This window comes from Chaetura pelagica, unplaced genomic scaffold (genome assembly GCF_000747805.2).
Source record: "Chaetura pelagica isolate M959 unplaced genomic scaffold, ChaPel_1.0 scaffold205, whole genome shotgun sequence".
Classification (NCBI taxonomy): Eukaryota; Metazoa; Chordata; class Aves; order Apodiformes; family Apodidae; genus Chaetura; species Chaetura pelagica.
The window spans coordinates 1,128,957-1,144,918 of NW_009953318.1; the positions used below are offsets into that span (position 1 = coordinate 1,128,957).

Sequence of the window (15,962 nt, forward strand, 5' to 3'; positions counted from 1 at the left end):
TAGAGATTTGAATCTTTGAAATTGACTAACTTATTTTATTGGATGAGATTAGGAAACACCTTCAAGGAAGACTTACATGTTTTACTGGGACAGCAACCCTTCCCTGTATTACAGAACACAGCAGTAATGGGAAAACAGCATCACAGCTGTATTCAAACACATGCACTGGTATCACAGTGTGGTTATGTCAAAATGCAATTGGAAGTTCAATACACTTAGGTAACTGAAATCACTTGTACACTCCCTTTTTAACAAAGGTATATCCTACTGTTTCTGTTCTAGTTGTGTTCCAGAGCAGAAGCAGTGGTGTGCAGTCACACACTGGGTATGGGTGATGGTCTTCAATGTCTACTCTGCCATAAGCTTCACGTTGCCCTTACAATTTCCTGTATTTCAGTGTAAAACATTACAACAAACACAGAAATAAAAGCCTAATATGTAGTACTGAGTTCATAAACGGAGTCCCTTATGGTTTAAAGACAGCTCTCAGAACTGGTAAATGGCAGCTCCTGCCTTGCTGGCAGGTCTGGCTGCTGGGCTCTCCCTTACCATTGCCATCACTGCCCAGTCCCACTGCCACTCTGACAGCTGGGCCCTCCAAAGGCTCCCATGCTGCCAAAGATCCAACCCTGGAGTTTAGCAAAGGCTGAAGACCTTAAGGTACCAAGTTGGAAAAAATGAGAGAGGAGCCATATGAAAAAAAACCAACAGACTGGGTTAATAGGAAAGGCAGCACACAGAAAGTAATGGCACAGCGCAAGAAACGGGATCTAAGGATTAGAGGTCAAAAAAGAACCACACAAGTTTTCAGGATATAATATTTTTATACAGCACATGTAATTTTTTAGGTATACTAAAGACTGAGGGAAAATAAAGAGTTCTCCAGATTCATATATTTTTCTGACTAATGCTGGTCAGTGATTTAGTTTTTTATTAACTGCTCAGTTCTCCTGTGGAAATGCAGCAGTAATTGATACTGCAACATTTGAGTCCTGAAATGGGTTCTTCCTATGCCTTTTGCCCAGACGGTGGTGGAAGAGCAAGGAAATGTGAAGCACTTTGAAGACTTTTTGCCAGAAAAACCCCACAGAATGATAAAAAGAAGAACCAAAGTAGGACTGCAGTCACCAGGTGGTGATCTTGAGATGTATTTGTGCAAGTCTGAATACCTTTTGTAGCAGTACACTGAACAGAACTTCTCTCTGCAATTTGTAGGTCTCAACCTTTTCTCTATTTTGGGATTACTAGGGTTACATAAAGCATCCTGTCCTCTTCTGGGGAATCCCTGTTAAAACAGACCAAATAATCCATCTGTGTAATAATTATCAGCTCACTGAGTCCTTAAAAAATACCTATTAATTCATGAAGGGACAAACATTATTCAAAGGAAGAATCTTAGGTTTGGTTTTTTTTTTATTAACTAAGTCAAAGCCTGGAACCTAGACCAAAGGCAAAAAGTTAAAATACTTGAGAATTATAATAAAAAAGCCCTTATTTTAAGATTTAATTAAAAGCTGTAATTTTAAGGTAGTTATTTATAATTTTTAATATAGTAACTGAAACAAATGAGTAGGTAAAATGGTAAGTCATTGGGGAACATGAGCTGTACATGATTAGTAATAATTCTTTGGCAGTCCAAATTCTAAATATTGAATAACAGCTTTTAATTAAAGTAACTGATTTAATTTCCCATGTCTAAGTTGGTAATAAGCTACCCCACAACCTGTAAAGCACGACTACAGCCAAGTATTTCCCTGTTGTGAATGTTCCACAGATTGTTAGCAATAAAACCATCTTGCCTGCAGATGCAGGCACTGAAGTGTACACACCCAGTCCAGGACTGTGCAGCAGCAAAATGCATCTGAGGAGATTCTATGCTGAAATTTTTCTTGCTCTTCTTACTATCATTGGGCTACAAGTACCTCACATTGACTTAGCACGCAACCAATACCAGTATCTCTGGCTTTTGTAGCCAATGCAGCAGGTGATGGTCTATGCTCCTCAGAAGCTGCCCAGCTGATGTGTGCCGTAGCAACATGTTCTTACTCAGGCAGTTGCTGCAGGCAGCTGAACTAAGTCAAGATGAGGCCTGCAAGGGCCCTTGAAGTTCAGGCGTCCTCAAATCATGAGTCATTCAGACTACTTGTGTCAATACTCAACCCTGACATCAGCTGGTTCTAAGAGTTCTGACTTCCTTTTGACTCCAATGCATACACTTCCACATTTTGGGAGGATGAAAGGAAGACAAGTTTTCAAGAGTGATTCCTGTTGATTGCATTCAGCTCCAGACTTGACTGCCTTCCATTAGACCATTTTTGATTGCACAGATGCAGACAGTTGACACTATTCTCACCACTGCCAATGAGCACAACCATCACTGGAAAAATAGCAGAAAGTAAGAGATCTGGCTCGCAGCGTTGGCAGTCCTCTGAGTTTCCAAAACAGGGAAACTAGGTCAGCCGGACCCTTCTGAGGTATCAGCCGGACCCTTCTGAGGTAGTGGCTGGACACTAAGAGCTGAGCTACCTCTGTACTACCTCAGTGTCCACTGCAGTGCATGCCAGGCAGTGGTGGTGTCAGCAAGAAGCATTTTTGATCATTACTCTTCAGCAGCAGAGCCAGGACAACAGTAGCAGCTGAAGTTTTAAAGTCTGGAGTCTCAGCAGATGGTCCCACTTAGATCTTTACCCTAAATCATCATGCCAACATATTTAGTCTTTTCCTCACTGGAACCTTACAATGTTTTCCAGGAACCACCAAGATATTCTTAAAGTAAGATAATATCTGGTATAAGTTTAAAGTTGTCCAGGGAACTAACCCTGCACTTTTGTATATGATCTGGGTAGGTACTGTACATACTCACTTGAGATGCAAAAATGAGCTGGGTTGAACTTCTCGTTGCAAATACTATTGCTTGAATCCAATGTGTCATCTGCCTTGTAAAATATTACTGTAAAAACTTATTTCAAAGAAACAGCTTAAAACAATGTCTAAAATGCAGGAATTCCATTTATTATATTGAGAACATGAATTGCAAGATGTTTTGCAATGCATTCTCTTCACTCTAAGTACAATACAGTACACTGTTCTCGACAATAAGTTACATAAAGGCAAATTTTATGTACATGTAAAAAGGATCAGTGCCCAGAACTATCTGCACAGCATGTCTGCTATTCAGAAATCAACCATTTAAATATTTAGTTGCCTTCAGAATTCTTGAAGCAAATTGAATTAATAAACAGATCTTGATTACCTGGTTTGGTAAGGGTTTTCAACTAATGTTTGAATTCAACAGAGACCATGCAAATAATTTAACCACTCAGTTAGCATTCTCCTTATTCATTCTATAAACAAATGTATTAAAAATGAGGCATGCCATAAGGTAGTATATAAGACAACATGGAAAAAAACGACCTGCCTGCATTTAACCTGTTTATGCATCCCAAAATACCCAAAAGGGAAGTAGCGAAGATATAGTGCCATTGTACAAGGCACTAATGAGACATCAGCATAACTCTGCTTATGCATGCTTTAGGAAAAATAAACAAAACACAAAAAACCCAGATGAAAACAAAACATAACAAAAATGCCCTCAAACTGAAAAGGAATAAGGCTATTTAAGGATACTTAAGGATAAATAGTGGAATGCAGTGCATTGTGTGAAGCAGCAGCAGCACTTGCTTTTTCAGTCACTGAAACAGCTAAGAACATGAGACTGCCTTCCAAAAACAGGTCAGGAAAATGCCAAAAACAAAAAGAAAGCTAAAGGACAATATTGGTGTAATAGCAAATGGGCCTCTAATACATTTATATGGAAATAAAAAGATGATTCCTCAACTTCAAGAACAAGATGTACTGGCAGGGCCTTTAAATAAAGAGGAGTGAGTAAAAAAACTTATAGCAGACAAGCTTAATAGTATAGCTCACTTTATAGAAGGGATTCTGTGATGCAGCATCTACTTGGGAATAGACCAGACCCAGAAACACCCAACTAGAACATTCCTAACTTGTCTGATCCATCAAGAGAAGAAGGTGGTGTCTCTTCTGCAGTGTGTAATTATATTATATGATCTGAAGTTCCACTGAAAAAGGTTTTCATTTCTCCCCACCTCACACAAATTATTCTATATTCAACCATATGAATATCTGTTAATACAGCAAAAACAGCACAAAGCCCTTGCTGTGAAATCAGCAACCTGAACAGCTGGTGTGCCAGTCAGCATCTCCCTAACACCTTTCGTTGTGAGATTGTTTCACACTTGTCTATTGATTCTACTGTGGAGTGTAAGTACAGTATCCTTCTAAAGTCACACTGCAGTAAGCCATACAGACTGGAAATACCCAAGAAAACACAAAGGATTATTTAATGTAATTCTTAAAATAATGCAAAGATAAGAATTGAAATGTACCGTGTGGAAAAGTGTTGAGTTGTACATACCACTGTTTTTTCCAATCAATACTGAAGACACTTTCCTTGAACTACATATGCTTTCCAATTTATTCGAGGCGCTTGAACTTGCAAGATACGTAGGTAGTAGCATATCAGTCAGCAAATTACTTGGAAAACAAATACAAGAACCGAACCCCCTTAATTCTTCTTCACTGGAAAAGAGAGGCACTGCATTTGTAAGCTGAATTAAGGCTGTAAAATGATGCTGGTTCATTGTGAATTTGAAGTCATCCAACATCCTGGGGGGTGACATTTAACCCACTGCTTCACTGTTAGTCCTGTAAGCCTGCTTACGGAGGTGAGTCTCGATCTCCTCCCTGAAGACCAGCATCCCAAGGTGTGAGTGAGAGGCCTCGTTCATGGCTTTGGACTGGATACACATGCGATACTGCTCTGGAGTCAGTTCGTCTGCACAATGTTTTTCGTGCCAGAGGTGAAAGAGACCAGGGACTGGTGTCCTGATCACAATAAGATCACCATGCAAGTACTTTCTGTAAAGGTGAACATCCTCACCACCCCAGCCTTTCACTTCCAAGTCAAAACCCCCTACAAAAACAATATCAGACAACATTATTTTGGCACACAGGCTAATATAAGGCAGAAAGACCAGCACTCCTTGTGTAGTATATTTACCAAATCTGGTATGACATACCAGAAATTCTGGAGAAATTAACTAAATTCCCCATGCCAAAGCATGCCAAATTGAGAAAGAGGAGCTTCAAGCACACCGCATCCTTTGTGGTGGAAAATGCCCAGGACAAAGATCATGCACTGCTAGCTTCAGAAAGTCTCTTAGGACAGTGTTTCAAAATCACATTATGCATACATCCCATGTGACAGCTGCAGAGAACTTATAGCAAAACCTCACTGGCTTTGCTTTTGTGTTATTTTTAGCAATCATAATGGATTTTAGCAGCTGGAAAATGAAGTGGTCATACACCATATGAAAAGCCCTCTCAAAAAACGCCTACTTCATAGGTCACAACTCAAAAAGCTGGATTAAGGAAAGGAACCTGTTCCACCATTTTAAGTTCTCTTACCTTTCTAGGGCAATACAGAAAATGGACCCAGACTTATGCACAATTTCAAAATTCCAGAATTATCAAGTCTTGGTTTAGCATATACTATACACATAGAAGTATGAGTGCTATTAGAAAATCAGCCTGTACTCAAAGCTGTTATAGGGCATATAAGGCTACAATGTTACACCTGGCAGACTATCTTCAAGACCATCTTTGAAATTTAAGCACACCAAGCTCTTCTCAGTTTTCACAGCATGCCACGAGGGGGGGCCAAAGGATATTGCAAAAGCCTTGAACAACTGATTCAACTACTCACGTTTATTTAAAGGAAGTCGAATGCTTCTTGTCTAGGTTAGTGGTTTACTTGATAAATGTGTTTCTTAAACTTGATTAATTTGCTTCAGACAGTAACAAAGTACAAAAAAAATTAAGGATTTTTTAAAGCTCTGGAGTGAAACATTGCAGATAAAAATACTGCAAAAATATATCTAAAAATATTTTAACAAACTCTCAACAGATGGGACATTAAAATCTAGAAAAACTGATTTATCTAACTAGTCAAACTTGTCAAGAAATTCTGACTGCTGGGATTGGGAAAAAAATGGAAGTAAATGCATTACATTCCTGTTATGTATGAACAGAGAATCAATTTTTAAACACATACAAAACCTTTATTTTGCAGTTTAATCTTACCAACAGTCAGAAAGTCTGTCCGATATTGACATGTCATCCCAAAGCCAAAATCTCGCCAGAATCCAGAATCCTTCTTGTGTACCTGCAATTTTAAAACACTATCATACTGAAATGGAAAATATATCAAAGAAGGTACACTGCACTTGGTTTTGTAGAAATCTGAGTTTTCCCAATCATTTCCTGAGCGCAGGATATAACACCTCAAGCATTTCAGTCTCATGCACGAATGTGGACTTCCTAATTACCTGGTATTCAGTTCACCCTTTGCCATCCAATCCCAAATATTTAAAAGTTAGCATGTTTACTTACCTTCTGCCACACCACCTCTAACTTGTCTATGTATCTGCTCAGACCAAGCATTACATTTTTGATAGCCTATTGCCATATAATCTGTTCCTAATATTCCGGTTCCTACTCAGCTTTTAAGGCCACATTTGTCTCTTCCTGTTCTTGTATGACACGAGAAGTGAGCCCTGTGCCATCAGCCACCATCAGGTTTTTGGATTCAAGTCAGTTAACAGCAGAGTGTCAGGCAGGAGCTCACTCCTCTCTCAGCTGTTACTACCCAAGACCATTTGAAAAAGCTTCCCTACTACTTTTAGCAGAATCCTTGTGACCAGTGGAGGGGATTGGGGTTATGATTTTATTTTCTTTTAGTAAGACTGTATTGCATTCTCTTTCTCTCCTCTAAGCTTGTCTACCTTGTAAGTCCCAGCTACAAAACCCCCATTTCATTTATGCAGTTTCTGGAGAGTCAGGTTGGACACTGACTGTGGCCATTTCATCTTCAGGCAACAATGACCCAGAAATACAGCACGTACCTCTCTCTGCTTGCCCAAATTTTCCTTCAGCCTCTTTTCTTTAATGCTTGCAGAGTTAAGTTGTTTGTTATTTTGACTACAAGCTCAGTGTTTCTCATTTCAAAAGCAAGATAAAATTAGTGGCACAACAGCCAATGGGTCTGGTAGATGTTGGATAGCAAAGGAGAAGAAACAATTTGCACAAGGTACAACTTGCCCACCAACTGACTCAACATCTCTGCCTACCTCAAGATACATAGCATACTTACACATCTACCATTGTAGTTAGCAAAGAGAAGCCAATACTGAAGGAAGCTAACTAAGCACCATTCCTAGGGTTTTTTTTCCTTTCATCACTTCTTTATTTTTTGGAACATAAGACAAAAGCTGCTACCATGTTATGCCACATCCTCATGAAATACTGGCTTTCCAAGCCACAATTAAGCAATAGATCAGAACTACCAACTTTATTTGATTGACAGCACATTTTTTCCTCTTAGCAGAACTCTGAGTTTATCCAAGAACATGTTTAGTACTGCTTGACAAACCTTTCTTCCAAGTGCTTTGCCCATAATGGAGCATAGTGTTCAGCTTAGCTATGCACTGCCAAAGGCCGTAAGATATCCCAAACAGACTATTAAGTTACACTTAATTTTGTTTTAATAAAAAGCACGACTAATTCTATCCAGAATAAGTCACCCTGCTTACCAATTGTTGCTCCACAGGGGGTGGTATATCTTGGTTGGCATAGACAATAGCAGGATTATAAAGGCTGAATACCACAGGATAAAACACCTTTTTCCCTGGAAGTCAAAAGGTAATTGTTATATATATAGAAAGTATTATATATCACAGTATCAGATTAGATGACAGTGAAAAATCCCTGCAAGGATGGTATGAGGTAAAGCTAAGAAAAGCCCAAGTACAAGCAACACTTTGCATAGCTTAAGTTTTACAAGTTTGATGCTTTGCACAGGCATTTAGAAGTGTACACATCCAGCATGTGCAAGGGCATTAAGCATCATGAATGTCCTGATTATACTGTGACACCAGTTCACCAGACACATATCTACTATAGACCTGAGATAAGTATTGTTCAAGGATCTCTTGCATTGCCTCTGGTGCAAGGTATCAATGACAGTCCATGACAATACTCAGCACACTGGTTTGGGCATGAACTCTGAATGCGTGAGAAGCATTTTCACTTGAAGCAAAGGTGATGAACTGTCAGTGTGAACTATCAATCAGTTGCCCAAACTCCCTTTCTTGTGAAAGCTCACAGGATGCTACTCTCCTAAGTTTTACAAGTGATTTATACAACTTATTTCATAAACTGCAGAGACAGACAGAAATTAAAGAAAAAAACAAGAAACAGAATCCAAATATCTGGCTATTACCAGATTTTCTTGCCTGTTTATTATGTTAAAAAAAAAGTATCTATTAATTCCAAACTGACATCAGAAGAAAATGATTTCTGGCTTCAAGAAATCTGGAATAAGAGTAAGCATTAAAAAAACCCCACAAACAAACAAACATTTGACAGGATTCAATCTTAACTAGTGCACTTGTTAACTCCAGAAAGCTTTATCCTCCTTCTTGGCAGAAGCTTGTAGAACAAGCAGGCTTCATCCAGACTTGAGAAAAATGGTCAGAAAATTTCAGTCTGGCATGTAAACGTGGAACATCAGTCCAGTCTCTGTAAGGAGCACATTGTGTAGCTCTACTGAAAACCATTGGTACATGATGCATGTTGGCCATACAAGTTTAAGAAGACAAACCAAATCTGTTCGAGATTTCAGTATAACAAAAATCATCCTCCACCCTAAGTGCTGCATTAGACAAGCAGTCTAATTCTTAAAGCAATTACTCTCAACATTTCTTTTAGACAGCCAAATCTTAAGCAAGTAGGAAAACTGTACTTGCACAAAAAAGACCACACATTCTAAAAACAAGCTACACTAAGCAGAAGTTATTTCTCACTCTAAATACTATCAGGTCTTCTTAACAGAGTATTTTCCATTTTCCTAGGTGCATGGTACTGAATAAGCTCCACCATTCAAGTTGGTTTACTAAATTCTTAATACATGTCAGTTTAAGGCAGACAAGATTACAAGACTGGATTACAACAACTGTAAAGGAACATACCAGGCTCAGCATTTAAGCGACAACTGTTGAGGAACTCAGCTGTGAAATAAACATCAACATCACAGAAGAACATCAAAACTTCACCCTTTTCCCAGGCTCTGGCACCCATGTCAAGTCCCCGGCCTCGGTTAAATTCCTCATTCAGAGAGACAAGCGTGTAATTGTGGAAGTCAGTTTCTCTAAAGGAAAAACAGAAACAAACACAAAATAAATCTAGGGGGAGAAGAAGGGATCATGTATATTTTTTCAGCATTTTACAGTAATTTAATTCCAGAAATTGAAAAAAAAAAGTTATATAATCACAAAGAGAAATACTGACTGTTCCACTTGCCTATTTTAAGTGTCACAGTTCAGACAATGTAAAAAGTTGTCCTCAGTCTTACTTCGTAACTTCACTTTGCCTGTACTCATTCAGACAGACTGAAAAAGCCTTTTGGCAACTGATGTGAATTCAAGTGTTCTCTGAAATCATGATGCCATCTAAAATTTGTCCCCACAAACTACAATGTCCTGACTAATAAAGCAGTACCTGTGTCTTCACTGTATCAGAAAGCGCAAATGGAAAGCCAGAGCCCTGGACCACCCAACTATCTGGTGATGCCACCATAACCCAGTCAGTTTACTGCTCCTCCTCACTATTTCATAGCACACATAACTGCACTCATCACAGAAGAGGGAAGGAACACCCAAGGGAGATTGCAAATGCACCCTGCCCTGGGAATATTTTCCAGAAAAGTTAAATGTCTACTTCAGAGGGCAACACTTGCAACACAGTGAAGATTTTCAACAGTAGCACCATTAAGAAGAAATAAATGCCCAGGGTGTTCACAGCACTGAATCTGACTCAGTGCTGTGAGAAGATTAAGACATCTCACAGGGAACATGGCAGGCAACGGAAAGGCCTCAGGAACAGCAGCAGCTGGCACTTGGCAAGCCAAGTGCCAGGGAGAAGATAGCAGCATTCCTCCCTTCTTAAAAGGTGCCTGTGCACACAAGGCCAACTCTGTCACCTTTCAAGCCAGCGACACAACCGCCTGTGCCTAAGACACTTCATCCAGCTGAGCCTCGGCCTGCACTGCGAGGTGAGGATACTGGGGAGCTCAGCTCTGTCCTGGCTAACAGAAGTAACAAGTTCCCAGCTAGGGACGAGCACAAGAGCTTAGGCAGAGGAGAAGCCCCTTAACTACAGACTTAACAGATGCTATTACCTGTCCCAACCTTCTGGAGGAAAAAACAAAGCAACAATTGGGAATTTTACACTGTGCTACTTGAAGTTACCTAGTACATAGAGGTAGACTCTGCAGCCCACCAGCCTACTTTGATTACATTACTCATCCTTAAATAAAACTGATTCTCCAGTAAATAAATTATTGAAATATAAATGCCAGTTCAAAAGAACTTTAATTCCAATCAATCTATTAGCATGACTGAATATTCACTGCAAAACTCATCCCTGTTGTTTTTTGTACTGTCAGAAACCTCAAAGGCACTGCTGCTAGTCTTTTTTGGCCCGTAACTTGATTTTTAGTAGTCTTCATGAGACTTAGCAACTTACGCTGTAAAATGCCAACCAAAAATGCCAATGCAAAACCATTACAGTAAACAAAAGGTTACTATAAATAAAGTTTACTTTTCCTATTAACCTGTAATGGACTAAAAAAACTTTGTTATTTCCTCCTTTTTAAAAACAATCTCAAATGCCAATCAGTATTGTTTGCATTGACTGACATTGGATTGACACACTTACCTGGCTACAGATTCTAGGATGCTTTTTACTTCTGACAGCCCATCTTGTCCAAAATATACCACTGTGAGGTGAACACGCTTATCCTGATGAATACATACATCTCTATAAGCACAAAGAGAAGCTCATATTAATAATTATTTTCAATACAACAGAAGCTTCTGGTACTTAAAAAGCTACTACATTTAGAAGCATTAGCAGATCTAAGTATTCTGGTAAGACTTCAACTATCTTCTAAACAGAAGAAAAAAAGTTTTCCCCTCGTCTTTCCCATTTGAATCAGAAGGTTCCCATACTGTGTGTTTCATTCCAACACCTTATTTTATAAACAGGAGCACAAAAGATGATGGAAATAAAGAAATGCTGTTCAAGATCACCTGTAACCAGGTTCACCATGGCCCTGGCATAAAAAGGGGGTTTTGAGCAGTTTGAGTTAAATCCTTTTACAAGGAATATTTTCTCCATACAATAAGGTTCAATTACAAACATCTCAAGGCAGTTGCACAAAATGTTGGAATAATTATTTCTGTTACAAAACCACCAGAACAGAAATTCATTTCTAAAAGGCAACAAAATACCAAAAATCAGCAATATAGCTCACTATGTAATTTCATGCACCTACCTAAAGTTTTGCATAAATTGTGCAAATGCCTCAGTTCTTCCAGCAAGAGGGACAATAATGTTAATCATTGATCTAGAAATATCAACCGTTTCACTCTTCACTTTCATGAGGGGTCCAAAGGGTCGGAACAATGTGACATGCCTGTATTCCATGCCATCCATCTTCTTATAAAACAGCTCATACTGTGTCCCTTTATCTCTTTCTGTACGATAGTAACCTGAAGAATAAGTCACACAAGTAATTTGTAAAGTAAAAGACCCCAGCAATTGCATTTCAGAAACACTGTTTTTCCTGAGAACTATAAAGAAGAGAAGAATAAAGCTTTGGGGGGAAAGGTTCTGGGTTTTTCCTAAAAACCAATTAAAAAAAATTCCACAAACCACCACCAATTACAATCACACCCCTACCTCTTAGACCAGATCTGAAATACAATTTCAGACTCCAGCTTCCCCTTAGATAGGTTTTACGGTCCTACATCAGCTGCTCAGGCAGAATTAGTTGGGTCTTCCCAAGAGAAAGGGGATTCAACTATTTGCTATGGGAAAAGAGCTGAAGTGTAATATTGCCTATTCTTAAGCTCTTCAGTAAGAATCTCTCCAGGCTAGTTCACAGTTAAAGCTGAGATCATCTGGCCAGCAATCAACACAAGCTGCAGGCCAAACAGATGACACAGTAACTTGTTTGACAAAGCCTGTAAAATCTGAAATATAATAATGTAAAAAAAGAAAAAAATAACCCATGTGATAAATGCTGGAACACTTATAAACTATTTTCACTGCTGACCACTAGCTACAGTGGTTTCTGTCCCATAAATAAGGATAGTGGCATTTTACAGCAGGTGTGGTTCTCTAAGGACATAAGCAGGTTTGTACATAGCTGTAACACTGAGAAAACAATACTGTTCTGTACAAACAGGATTACCAACTCAGAGACATTTTGTTCTCATTGGGTAGGGAAATCTGTCCCACTCAGAACAAATATTTAGGTTGGTTGATTTCAGGTCCATTGAGGAAGTAAGTTGAGTCAACAGCCTCTCTAATTTCACACCACAAAGGAAAAGATAGAGTCATCTGTGGCTTTTACTGACCTGATCTCTGATGGCAATCCAGTATCTAGACTAACCTGAGAGTATGACAGGAAAGATCCTTCAAAAGACCTACCATGTGTTCATCCCATCTCATCTCTCCTCTCGCCCCCACAAGAAAAAGTATATTACAGTGAAGAAACAAACTACACTATAAACCAAACAACATTCAGTTGAGCTGGCCACAGACCACTGAAAAAGTCATGAACAACTGCATATCCCAAAGTGTGATCAACAGACCAGCCTTTACACCATGCAACTAGTGTACTTCCCTTCACTGGGATGCCTCAACTACCTCTTCTGCAAGCCAGCTTCCCAAACAGTTACTGTAGTCCCACTTCTGAATTTCTATGCTAGCCTCCTACCCAGAGACGAAGTTATAGAAAATGAGATAGATTACCTGTTGTGGTGACATGGAACGCTGTCTCATGCTTAGTATTGCCACTGTCCTTTTTGTAACTGTGGTTTTTGCAACTGAAATCAGGAAGACTCTAGTTTTGCAAAGCAGCCCTCAAAGAGCAGCTTTTGTTTGTTTAGCTCAGTAACTAGAAAGAAGTCCTCTTACAGTTTACAGCTGCATACACCACTTTGCTCCAACCTTTTTCCTCTCCCAGGCTCCCTTTACAGAGATGTCCTTCCCCTTCATCTACCCAGTTCCCTCCATGTACTTCTGCTCCACCTTCCCTTCCCAAACCAAATCCAGTTTCATTCACTGATGTTCACCTTCTGCCTGTTCTGTGTCTGTCAACAGCCTCTCTTATACAGCAAGGTCCCTATACTGCCCTCTATTATTCAGCTCTTTCTTCTGGGAATGTGCACTGGCAGACCTGAGAGCCAATGTGGATGATCACCACACAGGGTCTGTGGGAGACAGAGAGTAGCAGAACAAGCTGGTGCCATCACACTAAGTGAATGGCAACTGAATCTAAGCTTTCAACTGAAATGCTTTTTACCCTCTGGAAAAAGTTTTGCAATGCACTCCTTTAAGAGATAGAAATCCCCATCTATTTCTTTGTGAACACAATGCTGCATAAAATATGCACCAAATTCTAATGCTCAGGAAAAGCATAGAAGTTTCAAACCAGTATTAATGCCAAGTATTGAAAAGGGTGTTTCAGTTAAACTATGAAAGTTCAAAGTTGACTGTAAAATGCAGAAGTTCTTAGATCCCTCTCAATTCTTTTCCACATCAGCCCTTTGTGCAGCATAGGCCAGCTCTGTATCCTTAAAACAGCTTCTTGGTTATGGGAGCAGCTGATGCACCACAACATTTGCACAACACGCTTCAAAGCGACGTGTGGTATTAAGTATTGTATATTATATTTATGTAATATCCAATACCTGTTCACAGACTAAAATACCATTTATAACATAAGTGAAGTTTTTAAAAGCTTTGCAGGTTGCCAAAAAACACTTGCCAATAGCTTATCTTTAATTGAAGGATAAGCTTAGATGTCAGTCTGTAACAGAAGACTGCAGTGCAGAATAAAAATTTCTAGATTAAAGTAAATTCAAAAAAAGCACTGCTGTAACTTTATAAAGGCCTTAATATGCAAGTCTGAATTTAAGTAGCATTTCGCCAACATTTAATTGCTGGAACATAAGATTCCAAACTTTTGAATCTCAACAACCTTAAACAATCCTCAATCTCAAACAATCCAGCACCACACTTCTTTTAAATAGTAAGTATGTGCTCATCAAGTTATTCTTGCTGTGAGCCAAAGCCTTATGTAATATACTAATTTGAATACTTTTATGGGATTAAAGCTTCTATACACAGAAGCCAGGATTGAGAACCAAAAGAAAAAGAACTCACATCTGGTTTACTTCTTAATGTATTTAGGTTTTTAACACTTGGGACTGAGTCATGGAATAAAAACTGCTACCTCACCTTCCAACCAGCATAAACTGGCTGCCACCCAAAACAGAGCTCTGTAAGCAAAGAGGTAACAAGCAGCAGAAATAATTTAGCAACTGTTATTCCTGGTCCACTAAGTTTTACTCCTTTTGCAGAAGTTCTGTTTCTTACTAAACAAAATCTGTGAATATTGAGGATCAATTATTATCAAGGCCAAAAAGCTGTTCTTCTGTTGCCTCAATTACTATTACTGGTTTTACAACAAAGAAAGCTATCAAGAAAGTGTTTGGCCTATGGATTTTCATATGTGTCTTTTTGTGTGCGTGTATTAAAAATCTCCCTTGAAGTTCCCAGGACACTAGCCAGTTTCTGGTCTTATGCAGGACATATTAAAGAAGGTGTTTCCATGACAATCAGTCCACACTGTTCTATGGATGGCAAGGACTCTGGCAGAGTTTTGACCTTCAGCTTGCAGCATTGGGATAAACAATTTTTACATGCCAAGAATAGGTGGGGAGTCTTCCCTGGAGGTTCAGATCTCAAGATAGTTTCTGGCCTTTGACCATGTCGAAACACAGAAGCAAGAAAAATGGACCCAAACAGCAGCACTCAAATTCTGGTAAACGTTCAATAACAAGACCTTCATGAAAGATTACCTAATTGTTAATTAACTTCTGAAAATATGCTAATGCTTCTATCCCAAGGTTTAATTAAAAATGTCCACCCAATGGAAAACCTTTTAATCTCTTGACAAAATAAACCCCTTATCCTCATAAATGTAACCCAAACAATCCAGTTACATTGATAGTAAAGTACAGATGTCCATTGAAGCTCCTCATTGAGATATGCACCACTATTCAGGACTTCATGTCACAGCCTTCTGAAGAAAGTGGACAGACAGACATAATACTATTATGCTCTTCCCATCTTACTCACCCGTTTCTCACTATCATCAATCACAGATCTCAAATCTATTTTTAATCCACAACTATCTCTGAAAGCCTGATTCAGCGGTTAGGTTTACCGTAGTCCTAGACCTAGACTATGTGAAAATATATAATACTGCAACTTTGATCCTCCAAAGAGATATTCATAGAATCTTAGGGGCTGGAAGGGACCTCGAGAGATCATCTAGTCCAACCCCCCTGCCAGAGCAGGGTCACCTAGAGTACATCACACAGGAACTCATCCAGGTGGGTTTTGAATGTCTCCAGTGAGGGAGACTCCACAACCTCCCTGGGCAGCCTGTTCCAGTGCTCTGTCACTCTTACAGTAAAAAAATATTCTTCATCCAAGGAGAACAGCATAGTCCTGCTTCTCATATGCTTAAGTCTAATAGGAATATTAAGAAAAAAAACACTTAAGAGTTTCTCAAAGAGCAACTGCAGAACAAGACTTATTTCAAGGTCAGCTTTTAATTGTGTTAATATTAGAAAGCTGCCCAGCAGAAAAGCACCTGGGGATCCTGGTCAACAGCTAGATGAACATGAGCCAGCAGTGTGCCCAGGTGGCCAAGAAGGCCAACAGCATCCTGGCCTGCATCA

General features: G+C 39.2%; 1 protein-coding gene across 1 annotated transcript in view; it reads right to left on the reverse strand.

Moving 5' to 3' along the window:
* Positions 1–4,620: 4,620 nt before the first annotated feature.
* CSGALNACT2 (chondroitin sulfate N-acetylgalactosaminyltransferase 2) overlaps positions 4,621–15,962 on the reverse strand; it is a 14,814-nt gene continuing 3,472 nt past the window's right edge. The window contains exons 2-7 of the mRNA XM_009998118.1: positions 11,477–11,693; positions 10,858–10,959; positions 9,111–9,289; positions 7,674–7,768; positions 6,166–6,247; positions 4,621–4,996 (exon numbers count right to left, since the gene is read on the reverse strand). Of these exons, the coding sequence (XP_009996420.1) occupies positions 4,704–4,996; positions 6,166–6,247; positions 7,674–7,768; positions 9,111–9,289; positions 10,858–10,959; positions 11,477–11,693 (968 nt within the window). The 3' untranslated portion in view covers positions 4,621–4,703. The remainder of the gene's footprint in view (positions 4,997–6,165; positions 6,248–7,673; positions 7,769–9,110; positions 9,290–10,857; positions 10,960–11,476; positions 11,694–15,962) is intronic.